This window comes from Heteronotia binoei, chromosome 15 (genome assembly GCF_032191835.1).
Source record: "Heteronotia binoei isolate CCM8104 ecotype False Entrance Well chromosome 15, APGP_CSIRO_Hbin_v1, whole genome shotgun sequence".
Classification (NCBI taxonomy): domain Eukaryota; kingdom Metazoa; phylum Chordata; class Lepidosauria; order Squamata; family Gekkonidae; genus Heteronotia; species Heteronotia binoei.
Window position 1 is genome coordinate 29,570,168 of NC_083237.1, and position 15,325 is coordinate 29,585,492.

A 15,325-nucleotide genomic window follows, 5' to 3' on the forward strand; every position below is an offset into this window, starting at 1 on the left:
CGATGGTGTCACACGGAAGTGACGTCATCATGCTGGGCACATGTGCTGGTGATCTAGCCTTTGGGCCAAAAATTCAAAACGCGAGAGCACTGCCACACAATGTGCCCAGCATGATGATGTCATTTCTGTGTGACATCATCGTATCGACAATGTCACGCGCCAACAACATAGTGCACAGTGACATCACCCCACTTTCTCCACTCTTGGAAGGCTCCTTCCCACCTTGCCGCCCAGGTAAGTAGACCTGGCAACTCTTTTTAAATCTCACCCCAAATGTGCAAAGTCATGGAGCACTGTGCTTACACATATGTCTATAACTGTGCATGCATTCGCTGCAAATGTGTATATTCTACCCACCAGGCAAGCTTTTTAACTTTTATTTATTAAAAAATTATATCCCACCTTTCCTTGTGATTCAATAACAGTTTAAAAACATTTTCAGTCAAAACCCAAAATAAAATAGCAACCCCCAAATCTCTTCCCTCCTCCCTCTTCCTTGAGAGGCCTGCCATTCAAACTTCAAAAGCCCCAGCCTTGCAGGATTCAGAGTGAAAAATAACCCACTGGTTCATGAGCTGCTTTTCAGTGTAATTTAAGCAGGTTTAATTATGCCCTGCATTGCATTCACGCTCTGCAAGTGTGCCCATTGAAACACAAATACACACAACTATCCGCTTCCCTTAACCAAGCACACGTAAACACACTCCAATTTTTGGATGGTACACAAACACACTTTTGCATGTGTACACACATTATCTATATGCTACTTAAATATAGACCATAAAGGTGGATGGATCTGTGTGCGCATGCCATGTGTGTGCCCATGTACATGGGCATATACCTCTTGTTTTAAAAGTGCTGCTGTATAAAGATATGTACCCAGATATGCCTCTATGTGTACCACATACAAATTTCCCAGGTAGCACTGCATGCTCATGCACGCACACACACAAACACACAGAGCCAAGCATTTTTCCAAACATGTATGAATGCAGACACACAATTGGGTGTGCTACCCCAGATGCACATAACTCCAACACGTGTTTACTGCACACACTGGTTGTGCTTTCCCACAATGAAGATAATGCAGCCTTCTACAATGCACACATTTCCCGGTTCATATGAAAGCATATAGACAGACACGCACACACACACTGAGGCATCGACCTAGCGTACGTAGAGCCTACTCCAGTCCCAAGCCCCACTTCAGGACAAGCTGGCTGCTTTCTTTTCCATTCGCTGGATCTCTGCACTGCACAGAATTCCCGTCCCGTCAGCACTTTCTGCACACAAACCCTACAATCTCTTTTGCAGCGCAGTGCGGTGCTCATGATTGGGGGGGGGGGGGGATTGAGGAGAAGAAGGAAGAAGAGGCAAGCCAAAGAACCCAGGGAACATGGGATAAAGCACAGATGGAGGGAGAAGTGACGATTGACTTTATGAAAAAAAAAACATACAGAATATGGGGAATAAATAGCATCATCACAGCTCTTGAGACTGCTTCTATGGACCTCCCCCCCACCTCTGTTCTGGGGAGATCTTTTGAGGTCCCAACAGACAAGACTGTTTGGAGACCATCTAGAATTCCTGACCCATTTTACATCCTTAACTGTCCCCTCCTATAATTTTCCCAGCTCCTGGATATATATATATACATATCAGGAAGCAGGGTTGGTAATCTTGTCCCTTCTCACCCTTTCCTCTCCCTCCCTGCAGTGAAACCCCCTCCCCCGCAATTAATGAGGAAGAGGCTATCTGGGTCCTCCTTCTAACAGCACTGGGAGTCCCAAATCATTTTGGTAGAAATAATGAATTATGCCTCTTGGGGAAGAAAATTGCAAGGAAGGGAACGGAATACATGGAAAAGCAAAGAATATCATTCTTCTATCTTATATTGCTCAGAAGGGATGGGGGGGGGAGCACAGAAATTGAGGCAAGGTCAAATAGAGAATGAACGGAAAAGCCAGAAAGAGCAGACCTTTCCAGCTTCTTGGGCTTGGATGGAACCTCTCTTTTTTCCCTCGTGAACCCCTCAATCCTAGTTTTCTGCTACCAAAGTCTGTGGTGATTCTGGCCTCTTCTTCTCTGCCACCATCTTGTCAGGCCCAACCCCTCCTGCCCCTTGTGGGACTCCAGTGCTAGTGAAGGAATATCCCCTTCTGCTTGAAGTGAGCAAAGGAGCATATTCCAGTAGCAGATGGGGAATTCAGCAGGGGTGAGGAGGAAAGGGGAGGGAAGAAGGAGAGGGTTTGATGGTAGGCCCAAGATCGAGAAAGAGAAAAAGAGGACACATGATTCTGGCCCTCAGAAGAGGCCAGGCTTGGCTGCCACTAATTCCCCAGGATGACCTTAGTTCTTTCCTTTGGTAATTCAACATTTCAATTCTACCAACTGGCGATGGAAAAGAGCCGTCAAGTCACAGCTGACTCATAGCAACCCTGCAGGGTTTTCAAGGCAAGAGACATTCGGAAAAAGTTTGCCGTTGTCTGTCTCTGCACAGCAACCCTGAATTTCCTTGGTGGTCTCTCATTCAAATACTAACGGGAGCTGACCTTGCTTAGTTTCTGAAACCTGACAAGATAAGGCTAGCCTGAGCCATCAAGGTCAGGACATTCTACCAGCTAGCCATTGGCAAACTGCAGCAGAGATATAACAATACGTAGAAGCATTCCTTGGTCACAGCATGCGGTAAATTGACCTCTTCTGGGGGATAAAGAAGAGCCATACCCCATAGGTTACTTTCCTCTCAACTTTCCATTCCTTACTGAGGTTAACGTGGGACTGGGAACCACACTAGGGTGGTGAATCTCAAACAAGGACAAGGGAAACCCAACTTCAAATTCCTACTTTGGCCACAAAGCTCACAAAGTGACCTTGGGCCAGTCTCTCTTTCACAAGGGTGTCATTAAGGAATAAAATGGTCTCATCTCATCCATGTATGCTACCCTAAGCTCCCTGAAGGAAGCATGAGATGGAAGGAAGGAAGGAAGATCATCCCATTCCTGGAGCACTTTGAAAGAAGAGAAGGATATCTCTATGAGCAGTTAATACTACCTGGATAGATTCTATCAAAGGGGACAATGCATAACGTAAGTGTGCAAGGCTGTGAATTAGGCAAAGGGATTTTTGAGTGCAGTGGGAATAAGTCTGATCAGTTTCTAGCAAAGCTGTTGGAAAATGTTTTGGGGGGAGTGAGAATGCAGATAAGAAGAAGGAAGATGATTAGGGAAAACTGAAACTTCAAGTAACATATAAAGATGAGGGGATGGGGAGGCGGTTTAGAGCATCATCCTCAAAGGTGCCTCCTCTTTTCTCTAGAGTAACCAAGGGGACTGCAACAAGCATATCACAAATGGGAAGCAGGTTAGTTGACTTGGACACAGAGAAGCAGCAAGAAGAATAACTGACTTTGGAACGCAAACTTAAGAAATTAGTTGATCTGGAAGTCCAAGAATGGGGTGGGGAGCAGTGTTCCCTCTAAGCTGAGTTAGCGTGAGCTAGCTCACAGATTTTTAGCCTCCAGCTCACAGATTTTTGTCTTGACTCAGGAAGGACAACCTCAGAGCACAATAATTTATGCAGTAGCTAACAACTTTAATACTAGTAGCTCACAAAGTAGAATTTTTGCTCACAAGACTCTGTAGCTTAGAGGGAACATTGGTGGGGAGGAAGCCAAATGCAAAGTGTGAGGTTTGATCAGCCACAAGAAAAGGGTGCTGAATTAATGTGGTGAGATGGGAGGGGGAATGGGTTGGCAGATAGTTTTTAAGCGGGGAAAAAAGAGCAGGGGGAATCACTGTGCATGGGGGCGGATTTGTGGATTAATTCTAGCAGAGCAGGTGATCAATTTCAAGATGGCACAGGAGAGCCAAGATTAATTACAAACCTGGGGGTGGAAGAAGACTGTCAGTGCTCAGCAGGGGAAGGGAGAGACATGGGGCAGAGGCCAGAGGCCAAAGGGGAGAGTTGGGGAAGGGGATTTGACAGGCTACATAAAAACCAGGAGAAGAGCATGAAAATACATTCTCAGTCTCATCTCTGAATCTTAAAACTGGAAGTCTGATTTTCATTCCCAGAAAGGCTAGTAAATCTACCCCCCCCTGCTGCTCCACGCATTATTCTTCATGTTCCATTTCCAAAAGTTGCCACATATACTCCCTTTGATCTTGGCACAAGAAGGGGCCTCAGAGGCAGAGAAGCAGGATTGGACTTGATGAAAAATGCAGTCCCCCCCCCCCACAAACACACTTTGTGTCATCCTGCTCCCCCCTTCAAGAAAGGTACCATCCAATATGGATTAACTCTCACATACCCCCCCATCCTGCCAAATCTTTCTCTTCTTAAACTGTTATGTAATAACAATAAAGATCCCCCAAACACTCATTTCTCTGCATCTCTGTCTCTCTCATTCAGTCACACACATGCATACACACACACTCCCCAACATCAACCACTTTTTATTATTAAAAAAGCCTTTCCAAGCCTGCAGTGAGCTTGTTCAACATTGCCCCTTTTACAACAATAATTAGGCAGAATATTGTGTGTGTCACCCCTTCCCCATTCACCACCTGACACCCTGTGGTAATCCATTAATATTCTTCCTAGTTCTCCTTCTTCCTTTAAAAAAAAATCATGGAATAACCTCTACCAGCAAGGAAGCTTAGAAGCAGGAAGAAAGCTCCCCCCCACCAGCACACACACACTGTGCGTATGTGTATTCTCTCCCTCTGCTATCACTGGATGCAATACTGCAGTTCAGCACCACGGAGAGCAACAGAGAGCGGAAAGTGGGGGGGGGAGTGGATTAAACCGCAATAGCTCAATTTTAGCACCTACGAAACGGGCGTCTTTCTAACAACTGGAAAGTGTGGGCGTCGAATTTGCATTGGGCGGTGATCTATGGGTGGTGGGGGGGTGGTCAGGATAGATGACAGAGCTAGGACTCTTGACTTCTTTGGGAAAGAAGATGGTGAAAAGGAATCTGGTAGTATGGGGAAGGGAATGGGTATCCCATAACTCCTGAGATCTCTGCAAAGGGCATTTGGGAGGTCGTAATGAATATTTGTCTGAATGGAAAGTCATGATTTCTGAGGGGTATGAACAGGAAAGGAGGGGCTGGTGTAACAGAAAGGGGTGAAAGAATGAGTACCTGGTTTCCTGAGATTTCTTTAGGAAGGTCATGGAGGGATAGCGCAGAATATGGAAGGAGATCAAGATTTCTGGGGTTTCTGGCAAAGGAGAGAGTTTGAGTTCAAGGAGGTAGGAATGCAACACTAGAACTTTTGTGTTACAGAAGTGTACTTGGGTTTGAGAGAAGAGGGCTTATACCCCTTAACCTACATACGAGATCTATAAACCATGACTAAATATTACCCTCTCACCATGCCTTATTGAAATACGAAATTATGCCCCTGCTGGTTTAGTGACTGAGAGCTGAGAAAAAGCACATGCCCAGAATTTGTGGGATAAAAGATGGCAACAGAGATTGGTGAGGAAACATACCTAACAAATCAGAATGTCTCGGTCTCTGAGCCCGCTACTGTGAGATCAAGCTCGCAAAAGTTTATGCTACAATAAATCTGCCAGTCATCAGAAGTACCACAGGGCTCTTCTTTTGTTTCTGGGGAAGGGAGCTGGTCTGCTGTTAAGAACTGGGTTCTCTGTGAAAGGGATAGACATTAATTTACTGGAATGGAGATACTGAAGGCAAATGTGTACCTCTGGTGCAGGGGAAAGTGGCAGGTTAAAGAACCAAGTTGTCTGAGTAATAAATGACAGTAGCCATTTCCCTTTTTTTTAGCTCTCTCTTGCCAGCATCTGGAATCTGTTCCCATTCTGCAGTCATTATTCACAGTCGTTAAAATCCCTTTTTTAAAAAAAACCTGCCCCCAAAGCTTTTGAATTCCCTGAAACTTTGACCAGAATTTCTGCGCTAGTTTGTTAATCTTGCTGCAAAATAGGAGAACAGAGAATTAATAGGGAAAGAGAGGAAATGAGAGGATTTTCCATAAAGGATTTCATGGAAATTGTATAGACTTTGCTTTTTTAAAAAACAAAATGCAGTTTTATGCAGAATTTTGGGTATCCTCTCTCTAGCGACTCCTATTGACTACAAAGCTTTCTTCTCATCCACCGTCAAGAGCACAAGAGAAATGTACACTCTAGAGGTTAAGGACTGGAGAGAGAGGCAGAAGATGAATTAACAATAAAATCCCCTTAGCTCAGAAGCTTGGGACTGGCTCTCAATCTGCTGGATGGATGCAAACACTTTGGACGCATCGACTTTCTTCGGTCCAAGGTTCAACTTTAGATAGCTGACTAAACAGAAGGGGGTAGATCAGATTCTCGCTTAGACTTTCTCTGCAAGACTGAGAAGAAGAACCATCCATTTTATATTACACTGAAGTGGTTTCCTAGGTCCCAGTTCTTAATTTGTAGCCCATGGTCTCACATTTGATTCCAAAGCGCAGATGGACCCTCAATGAGGGTCTGCTAAGGAAAGACTGCTAAGGCAAAAGGTTTCCTGTTTATCTTACATATGGGCATTACATGGCCTTATCTATTCCATATAGCTCTTTGGTGGTGGTGGTGGTGGTGGTGGTAAATGCCATCAAATTACAGCTGAAAACCCATAGGCAGTATGGTAGTATGGGGAGGGGGGGTTTCCAAGGTGAGAGAGTTTCAGAGGTGGCTTGCCATTGCCTGTCTCTGTGTCATGACCCTGGACTTCCTTGGTGGTCTCCTATCCAAGCACTAACCACAGTTGACCTTACTTAGCCTCAGTGATCTGATAAGATCAGACTAGCCTGGGACATCCAGGTCAGGGCATATAGTTCTTCACTTTCTGCAGATACATCTGCTTGCCATTAAGGAGGCATTATTTGCTCTCTCCCGCCCCCACCTGCCCCCCTTCTTGTGAATGTATCAGAAAATGGAGATCATATAACTTAAAACTTCATGTATATCATAAACAGATATAAGCTTTTAATGGAAGGGAGGGAGGGAGAGAGAGAGAAAAAAAATAGATATAGATTGATTAGAGGGATCCTTTGGTATCTGATATTTTTCCTAGTAGTGCTCCCTATCCATATGTTGTCAGTAAAATAAAATTCTTATGCCACATTTCAGACACAGAAAAGTGTACAATGTATGAGGCAAATAAGCAGAGCAGGGGGAAATAATGTGAAAGTGTATGATACGGATGCAAGAGGGAAGTGAACCAAGCAGGCGAAAGTGCACTCCGTAAAGTGCACACATTCCTGCTCCCAGCCTCCGATTCATGCGTGTAAGAAATGAATGCACCTGATCTACAAGTACATGTGTACACATACAATAGGTATTTCTACCCAAGTAAATGTTATTGTGCTCAAAACGGACATATACAACTTTTTTCCTTGTTGGAGCAATGTTCCTCCAGAATCAAAGTTCAGACACTGTCCAAATTAAGAGGAAAATGCAAAACTCAGGATGAGAAGGATGATATGAAAGATCTGAAATATGAGATGAAGAGACTCTGTGTGAACATGAACATATGAAGCTGCCTTATACTGAATCAGACATTTGGTCCATCAAAGTCAGTATTGTCTTCTCAGACTGGCAGCGGCTCTCCAGGGTCTCAAGCTGAGGTTTTTCACACCTATTTGCCTGGACCCCTTTTTTGGAGATGCCAGGGATTGAACCTGGGACCTTCTGCTTCCCAAGCAGATGCTCTACCACTGAGCCACCATCCCTCCCCAACGGGGTGTGTGTGTGTGTGAGAGAGAGAGAGAGAAAGGAGGTTTGCATGTGTATGCTTCTCTGCACTGTCTATAAGATCTGTCTATGTACACACTTTACCTCTCTCCAATGCCCAGGGGTTTAGATGCAACTATCAAATGTGCCGGGATACAGATTTCTGTAGCCCTACTCTGACGGTACATCACTATAAAATATGCATGGTAGTGTGTGCAGACCTTAATAGAAAACAGGCAGATGTGTCTTTGTGAACCGGATGGGCATTTTTATAGAGGAGGGCACTGGTCCATCTCTCACTTCCCCGTGCTGTTAATCCATCTCCTGTCCGCCGCCTACTTATTCTTCCCACCTTCCATGCATCCTTTCTTTGGATAGTGGAGGGGGAGGGGGGGAGTGAGCGTTGGATGAGGGCCAAGCAATCTTTTCGCAGCATTTAGTAGATGCTGTCCATGCAGGTAACTCAAAAACTGTGGCAGGAGCAAAAACCTCCCCCCCTCCATCTCAGGAACAGAGAGACCACTGCAGCTCTACAGCAAATCTTCCTTAAATGCACAGACTGGGGCAGGATGGGGGAGGGGGGGTAGAGTCCCAATCATATCAGAGGAGGGTTTCTACTCCCCACTTGCTTCTCTGTTTATAGAATCCCTGAGACGATGCCCGTCTGAATGCAGAACTAGCACACTGTCCTTAGTTCTCTGCTCCCACCCCCCTTTCTCTCCCCCCCTCAACTCCTGTCCTGCCCTCTTCTGCTGTAACTTTTCCTGACTGCATTCCCAGCTGTGTGGGGGAGGAAAGGAGGGGGGCAAAGGCCTTGCACTCTGGAGACCGGCTGCCTGGGGCAAGGGGGGGGGCAGCAGTGTGCGATACGGATTGCAGAAAGCCTGCTTTGCACTGCAAACTCTGGGGCTGGCACACTGCACTGCGGTGCCCCCCTCCCCCCCTTAACCCGCTGTCTCTGCAGTTCTGGAAACAACAAAGCACTAATATTGTCCTAGAAGTAGGGCCAGAGGGGAGAGGGGGTGGGGAGAGAGACACAGACAGAGAGAGGGAGGGAAGAAACTGTGTCCTATAACCCCCCCAGACCCCCACTTCAGAGGTTTTGCAAGAAGAAGTTCTGAACTGCGTGGAGGGTCTTAGCAGCATAGACGAGAAAAGGGGGGGGTGGAGAATGGAGGCGGTTTACGATAGGACCAGCAATGTATGGGAAGGCAGTGGGAGATGAGAACTCTGAGCTGCAGTGTCAGGCTGATGGTTTGAAGTGACATTCTTGGAGAGAAGATCAGCAAGGAATGTGCAAAGGGTGGGGGGTGCAGAACTGCATTGCTGGCAAGGGGAGGGGGAATTCTGTGACTTCTCTGCTTGGGTGAGATCTGTGGCTGTTCCCTATACAGTGGGTCTGGGATCGAATGGGACACGAAAGGAAGAGCAGCGTGCTCGTGTGTCCTAAAACTGCAGTGGAAACGGAAGGTTCCAAAATGCAGGAAGGGCAGAAGTAAGATCTGGGATTTTTTTTATTGGGGGGGGGGGGGCGGCAAAGAATTCAGAGAACAGGGGACCTCACTTTCTGGGACAGCCTCAAACTGTGTTGTCAGCACCCCCTGCTGGAGACCAAGGCAATCTCCCTGACACAGATAAGTGAGTCATAAAGCATGCACATGCGTGCGAGGTCCCTCCCGCTGCTACACACTCGCCGTTCTTTGCATACTCGCCTCCCATGGCTCTCAACTCTCCGTCTCAACTTTCTGCATCCCACCGCTGTTAAGGCTAAAAGCAGCTCAGCACCTGAGCCACTTGTGGGAAGGGCGGGGTATAAATTCTAAATAAATAAAGCCCTTGCACAACTCCCCACCTCCCCACATGCCTCTACCTGCTTCTTTCTCACACTCACTTAATCTCCCCAACCCTGTCCCTTGAATCACTACCTCACTCCACCAAGCACAACCATTGGGTTCCACCTGTGCAACCCAATAGGAAACATCCACATTTCCCATGGTGCTTAATGTTTTGTACAGTTCTGACCATGGGACGCATTCCTGCGCACATAACCCTCGGCATGCTCATGGGCATGGCTCCATCACTCACACTGCTGCACACCTGTCTGCGCTACCCTTCCTCTGCAAGTTGGTCTGCATCATCTCCCTGCTGCTTATTCTCTGCAGAGCATTTCTGATGCTCTTCGCGCATCCTTTCCAGGCTGGCCCACCTGTGCATGAGATACCATTGAAGCAAACCTCCCCCTCCTCCTTTCAAAATTCCCAGTGGATCCCACTTGATCCTGCTTGGCACTCTTATCTATTCTACTGCACCATCTGCCTTCCTCCACATCCATTCATCTTTGCACAGACTCCAGTGCTCACCAGGCCACTGGAAAGGGACTCCTCTGCATGAACCTCTCTCTGTGTGGTGCTCAGTGTTTCACAATAGAAAGACCTTCTTTATCTTCACTGTGTTCCATTGATAGAACACCCTGGACCTTAGCCTCCCTTCATTTTATAACACATCTCTTTTCTCCTCCTCCTCCTTTTCACCCCATCCCCATTGGTGCAGTTGCCAGGAGGTGGTGGGTTCTCCTTCCTTGGAGCTTTTTAGAGGCTAAATGGCCACCTGACAGCAATGAAGATCCTGTGAATTTAGGGGGTGGTATTTGTGAGTTGTGAAAGCAGCGTTACCCCAGAGTCGGAAACGACTGGTGCTTGCAGAGGGGATTTGTGAGTTTCCTACATTGTGCAGGGGGTTGGACTAGATTACCCTGGAGGTCCCTTCAAACTCTATGATTCTCTGAAATGGGGCAAACACATCTCCAGGGGAAGGGGACAAGAATCACAGAAAGGCCTGCTCTGGGACCGAAGCAAGATATCCCCACGTCCACTCTTAAGCTGTTTTTAAAGAGCCATTTTCCCTAGTTCCTTTCTGAAACATACACTTCACTGGAGCCTCAGGTTAGAGAAGCGGTTTCTGCTGAGTTATAGGGCTCCCACTTTGCATGCAGAAAGTCCCAGGTTGAATCCCTGGCGTCTCCAGCTAAGAAAAGGATGTCAGGCAGCAGGTAATGAGAAAGCCCTCCCTGTGCCTGAGACCCTGGACAGCTACTGCCTGACAGCCTGGCTCCAGAGAAAGGACCACTCTGACTTGGTACAAGTCAACATTATAGGAGCCAAAAAAGATCTAGGGGCCATCGTCCCCTATGGAAGCAAAGGTGCAGATCTCTGAGCAAGCTTGCATTGGATCAGATTGCGTGTGTACAACCCTATGCTGATTTACTCAAAAGTAAGCCCTACTGAAGTCATTGTTGATTGCATCCTAGACCCCCAAAATGCATAGGATCAGGCAGCAAGCCACACTATTTTTTTTTGTAACTTTGTCCCTCCTCTGCCTTTTCAGTCTCCTGTTCTTGTCAAATTGTAAGCTCCTCGGGGCAGAGCCTTTTCCAATTTTCCCTCTCTCTTCTTATTTTACAAAAAAACCCCTCCCAATGTTGCATAATTAGTACAGTAATGCTAATGGCAAAGAACCACACAATTCCAGAGGGGTAGCTTGCAACAGCCCAAACACCAGAGAGAGCCTGATGGCGCCTCGAAGGCGAACAAAGCACTGGTGAGCCAGCACCCACAACAGCATTAATCTTCATTGCGAGTTATTATTACCCAGACCCATAATCAGGAGAGTGTCTGATTATGAATTATTATTCACAATGGGCTGCCACTAATAGGACTTTCATTCCCTGCTACTCACTTATTACCCATCAGCAACCACTGTTGGTACCTTTGTCTTAACCATCTCTGTTATTAAGAGCGTGCACTCCAAGGCAGGGTGACTCCAAACCCCAGCAGCTTCGCATAGGATTGCGCCAAGGTCCCCCTCGCTATTAACTTGCTAGCCTGTCCCTATTCCATTAACCGTTCCTGCGCCTTATCCTGTCAAGGATCCACCCGGAGGAGTGATGAATTCTGCCAAGTTCTTATGACTACTTCCACCAATGCGGTGGGCCATCCAAGAGTCTCTGACTGCCTCTCTCCACTGCCACCAGGGCCGGATTAACAAATACGCCAAGTAGACACCAGCCTATGGGCTCCTATGCCTTTAGGGGCCCCGGGCCAGTTTGCCTCTCTCTGCCTCTCCCCTGCAGCTTTGTCAAAGAGGCTTTTGAGAAAGTTCCTGCAGGAGATATTCGGAGATAATTTCCACCCCCCCCCCCCCCCAAGATTTCGACTGTCTAGGGGCCTCCACAGGTTTTAATCCGACACTGACCCCCATCCACCCCCGGCGGCTGCCTGGGCCCGGACTCACCCTGGCCATCTTGGAGGAGTAGGGGTCTTCGAAGAGGGCCCAGACCTTGGGCTGCCAGCCGGCCCACCAGCCCAGCTTGCGGCCGTCCTCCTGCAGGCAGAGGCGCTTGAGGTCGCCGCTGTCCTCATCGTCCTGGCTCTCGGGGGTCTCGAAGCTGTCGAGGGCCTCCTCGGCGTCGCGGTGCTGCCGGTAGTTCATCCAGCAGCAGGCCTCCACGTCGGTCTCGTCGATGCCCCAGAAGGCCAGCTCCTCCTCGAAGAGGGGTCCGCACACGTCGGCCGGGCAGTGGAGCTTGCCGGTGCGGTAGTAGTTGAGGACGTAGGCGAAGACCTGCGGGTGGCGGTCGAAGAAGAACTCGTCGGCTTTGGGGTCGTAGTCGAAGTTGCTGCAGGCGTCGGGCTCGGTGAGCCACGAGAGCCGCGTGCCCGGCAGGGTCTTGAGGGTGCTGCGGTAGGTCTCATGCCTGATCCCCCCAACGTTGATGACTATCTTGTCGTTGTCCTCGTTCCGGCCCATCTCCCCTTTCAAACATGACTTGGACGGCGGCTTGTTCCCAGACTTGCGCCCGCGGAAAGAGGAGACGCACACTGAGCTCAGCATCTGGCGGCGCGGACGGCGCGGGGCTGGCCCGCCCCCGAGGCTGGGGAGGGCGCCCGCCGCTCAAATCAAGCGCCGAGGCGTCATCCCGGCCCCGCCTCCGGCCCCGCCCCCTCCGGGCAGGCAGGCAGGGAGGGGAGGGGAGCGAGGGGGGAGGGGGGCTTCTCTGTCGCGCTCGCTCTTTTTCTTGCTTGCTCGCTAGACGGGGCGGGCGCAGGAGGAGGCAGGCAAGAGTTGGCGCCCAAGAGCCCGCGGTGCAGCAAAGCCCGGCTCTGCAAAGGGGAGACACACAGAGAGAGGGACGGGGAAGGTGAGTGCGGCCAGCTGCCTCCCCCACCGGCTCTCGGGGGTCCCGGACAGCCCAGCCTAGTCTCCGTGGACCCCTCTCCCCCCATCAGACCCCCACACTCCACCTCTCCCCAGCCCCCTCCCCCCCGCCGTGGGTTGGGTGGGGGTCTCCCTCTTTCTAGCTGGGCTCTCCCCCTCGGTGGTCGACTTACACCAGGGATCCATCCCTTTCCTTTTTCGGTGGGACCTGCCAGCCCCCCCTCTTTCTGTTCCCCCCATCACCCAATGCCACTTTTCGCTCTCTCTTTCCCCTCCTGTCTCCATTCATTCTCCTCCATTCCTTCCTTCCTTCTCTGTCTTCATTCCTTTCTTCCTTCTCTCTCTTCCCGCCCCCCATCCTTCTCTTCTCTCCCCCCCCCCGCCTCCATTTTCCCCTTCCTTCCAGCCCCTCGCCCTTCTCCCTCCGTCCTCTCGGCTTCCTGCCCTGCTGCATTCATTGGCTCGGGGCCACTTCCCCTGGGACTCCTTTCCCGCCGGGGGATAACCCGTCCGTCGAACTTTTGGCGGGCCAAACACGTGTCTGGATCATGCAGCCCTGCCGAATGCACCTATCCCTGTATCGTTGGGGCAAAAAAGGAAAGCGACTGGGGAGGGGAGGGGGTTCCGCAGGCTCGAGAAGCTCCCTTTGTGTCACTGGACTCAACCCCCCCCCCCTTCCTGCAATGTCAGTCCTTTGATTTTGGGTCTCCTTCCACCCAAGCTTCAACGGCTCTGTCTTTCTGCCCCATCTGCCTGCGTTCCTTCCCGTTCCGCCCCGCCCCCTTTCATTTTATTTTTCCTTCCACTGCGTGCCTGGCTTCTCCCACACACACACACTGTCCTTCCATTGCCGCTGACTCTCTCCCCATTCATCTCTCTCCCTCTCTTCCTTTCCCTTCCTCCCAGTCCTTCCTCCCCGCCCCCCCCCATACACCACACTTCTGCTCCGCCTGCTGGCTCTGGAGGAATAGCACCCCCAGAGCTTCTCCTGCCCCACCTGCCCTGTGCTGTTTTCTGTATCCCCCAGCCTCCCCCCTGCACCAGCCTCTCCTCCCATTCCTACCCTGGCCTCTAAGACACCTGGCCCTGGGGCTCTCTTTGCCCAGCTACAGTGCTGTAGGCCCTGGGCCCACAGCTCTGGAGTCTCTCAGTTCCCTCCCAAGTAGGCATCTTCTCCCCACACCATCTGCCCCCAACAGACCTTACTACTGCCCCCTTTGTGCCTCTTGGCCCCAGCACTACTTCAGTTCCCTGGTTCAGCTTGTAGGGTTCTGCTAGAGAGGCCTGCTCTTGGTTTCCATCTCTGGTGGGTCACACACACACATACCCACATGCACCCCCCCCCCAAAAAAGCACCCTGTGCTGTCTCTGCAACTGGAGAGTCCCTGTGTTTTCGCCTGCTCCCTCTCATGGCCTTAGCTTTTCTCTGCAACCCTCTCCCCCTGTCTTCAGTGGCTCAGACACTGACATCTCTTCTCTGCCCTTTCCTGCAGCTTTTTATTGGGCTACCCAGGACCCTCTGTCCTGAAGCTCACTCCAGGCCTCCCTGAGCTCCCTTCACTGGCCTACCTGCTAAGATTTCTTAAGTGTGTGTGTGTGTGAATATGCCTCAATATGTGTGATGGAGCTGGCCTAGGCAGTTTGAAAAATCAGGCACAAACCTCTCTCCTTTCTCCTCATCTTTTTTTTTTTTTAGTTTTGAGATAAAGAAGCTGGTGAGGAGAATGGTGGAGAGTGAGAGGAGGCAAGGCTCTCAAGAGTGAAAGAAAATGTGGGAGGGTTTACATAAATAAATTTGGGGAGAAAATAATAGAATCTTCAGCAATTTCTCCTGACCTCACATTGCCTGCAATAACAACAAAAATCAAATTTATATTCTTCTTAGTGTGATTTTTAAAAACAATTTTCTCTATTGGCTTCAGGAATTTTTGAAAATCTTTTTTGCAAATATGACATTTATTCCACTGTTTAACATAGTTGCATGAAAAGGCATTTTCAATCCTTGACATTTGGTTCTTTTAAAGTGTTCCTCAGAAGTAGAGGAGAAAACACCACTTTTACAGTCAGGGAGAGCCACACTGGTAAATGCAATGTGGGAGATCCCTAGCAGGATCTTTTGACTTTGGGATACTTTAAAAAAAGGTGCTGGGGACTCTACATTGGCTCAGAGCAGCAACGTGTCAAGGAGGGGGTGCTTAACCCCATACTGTTTCTCCTGTCTAAATCCTCCCCCAAAATTTGTTACCATCATTGGTGGGGGGGGGGGGGGAGAAGGCAGTATAGGTATAGGCTATCCCATATCTCAGCAGTTTGGCCTAAGTTTCAAAACTGCAGTTTTCATTTTTTTTTTTTTAAATGCAGCTAGATCTTTCTTTTCTTT

At 49.1% G+C, this 15,325-nt stretch overlaps 1 protein-coding gene across 3 annotated transcripts in view; it reads right to left on the minus strand.

Annotated features, from left to right (window-relative positions):
* Positions 1-12,622, minus strand: part of LOC132584833 (potassium voltage-gated channel subfamily C member 1-like) — an 82,611-nt gene extending 69,989 nt beyond the window's left edge. For all 3 annotated transcript variants that reach the window (XR_009556264.1, XM_060256772.1, XM_060256773.1), the window contains exon 1: positions 12,022-12,622. Coding sequence is in view for 2 of the 3 variants with exons in the window: in XM_060256772.1 (XP_060112755.1) it covers positions 12,022-12,621 (600 nt within the window). In the remaining variant the exon portion in view is untranslated. The remainder of the gene's footprint in view (positions 1-12,021) is intronic.
* Positions 12,623-15,325: the final 2,703 nt, after the last annotated feature.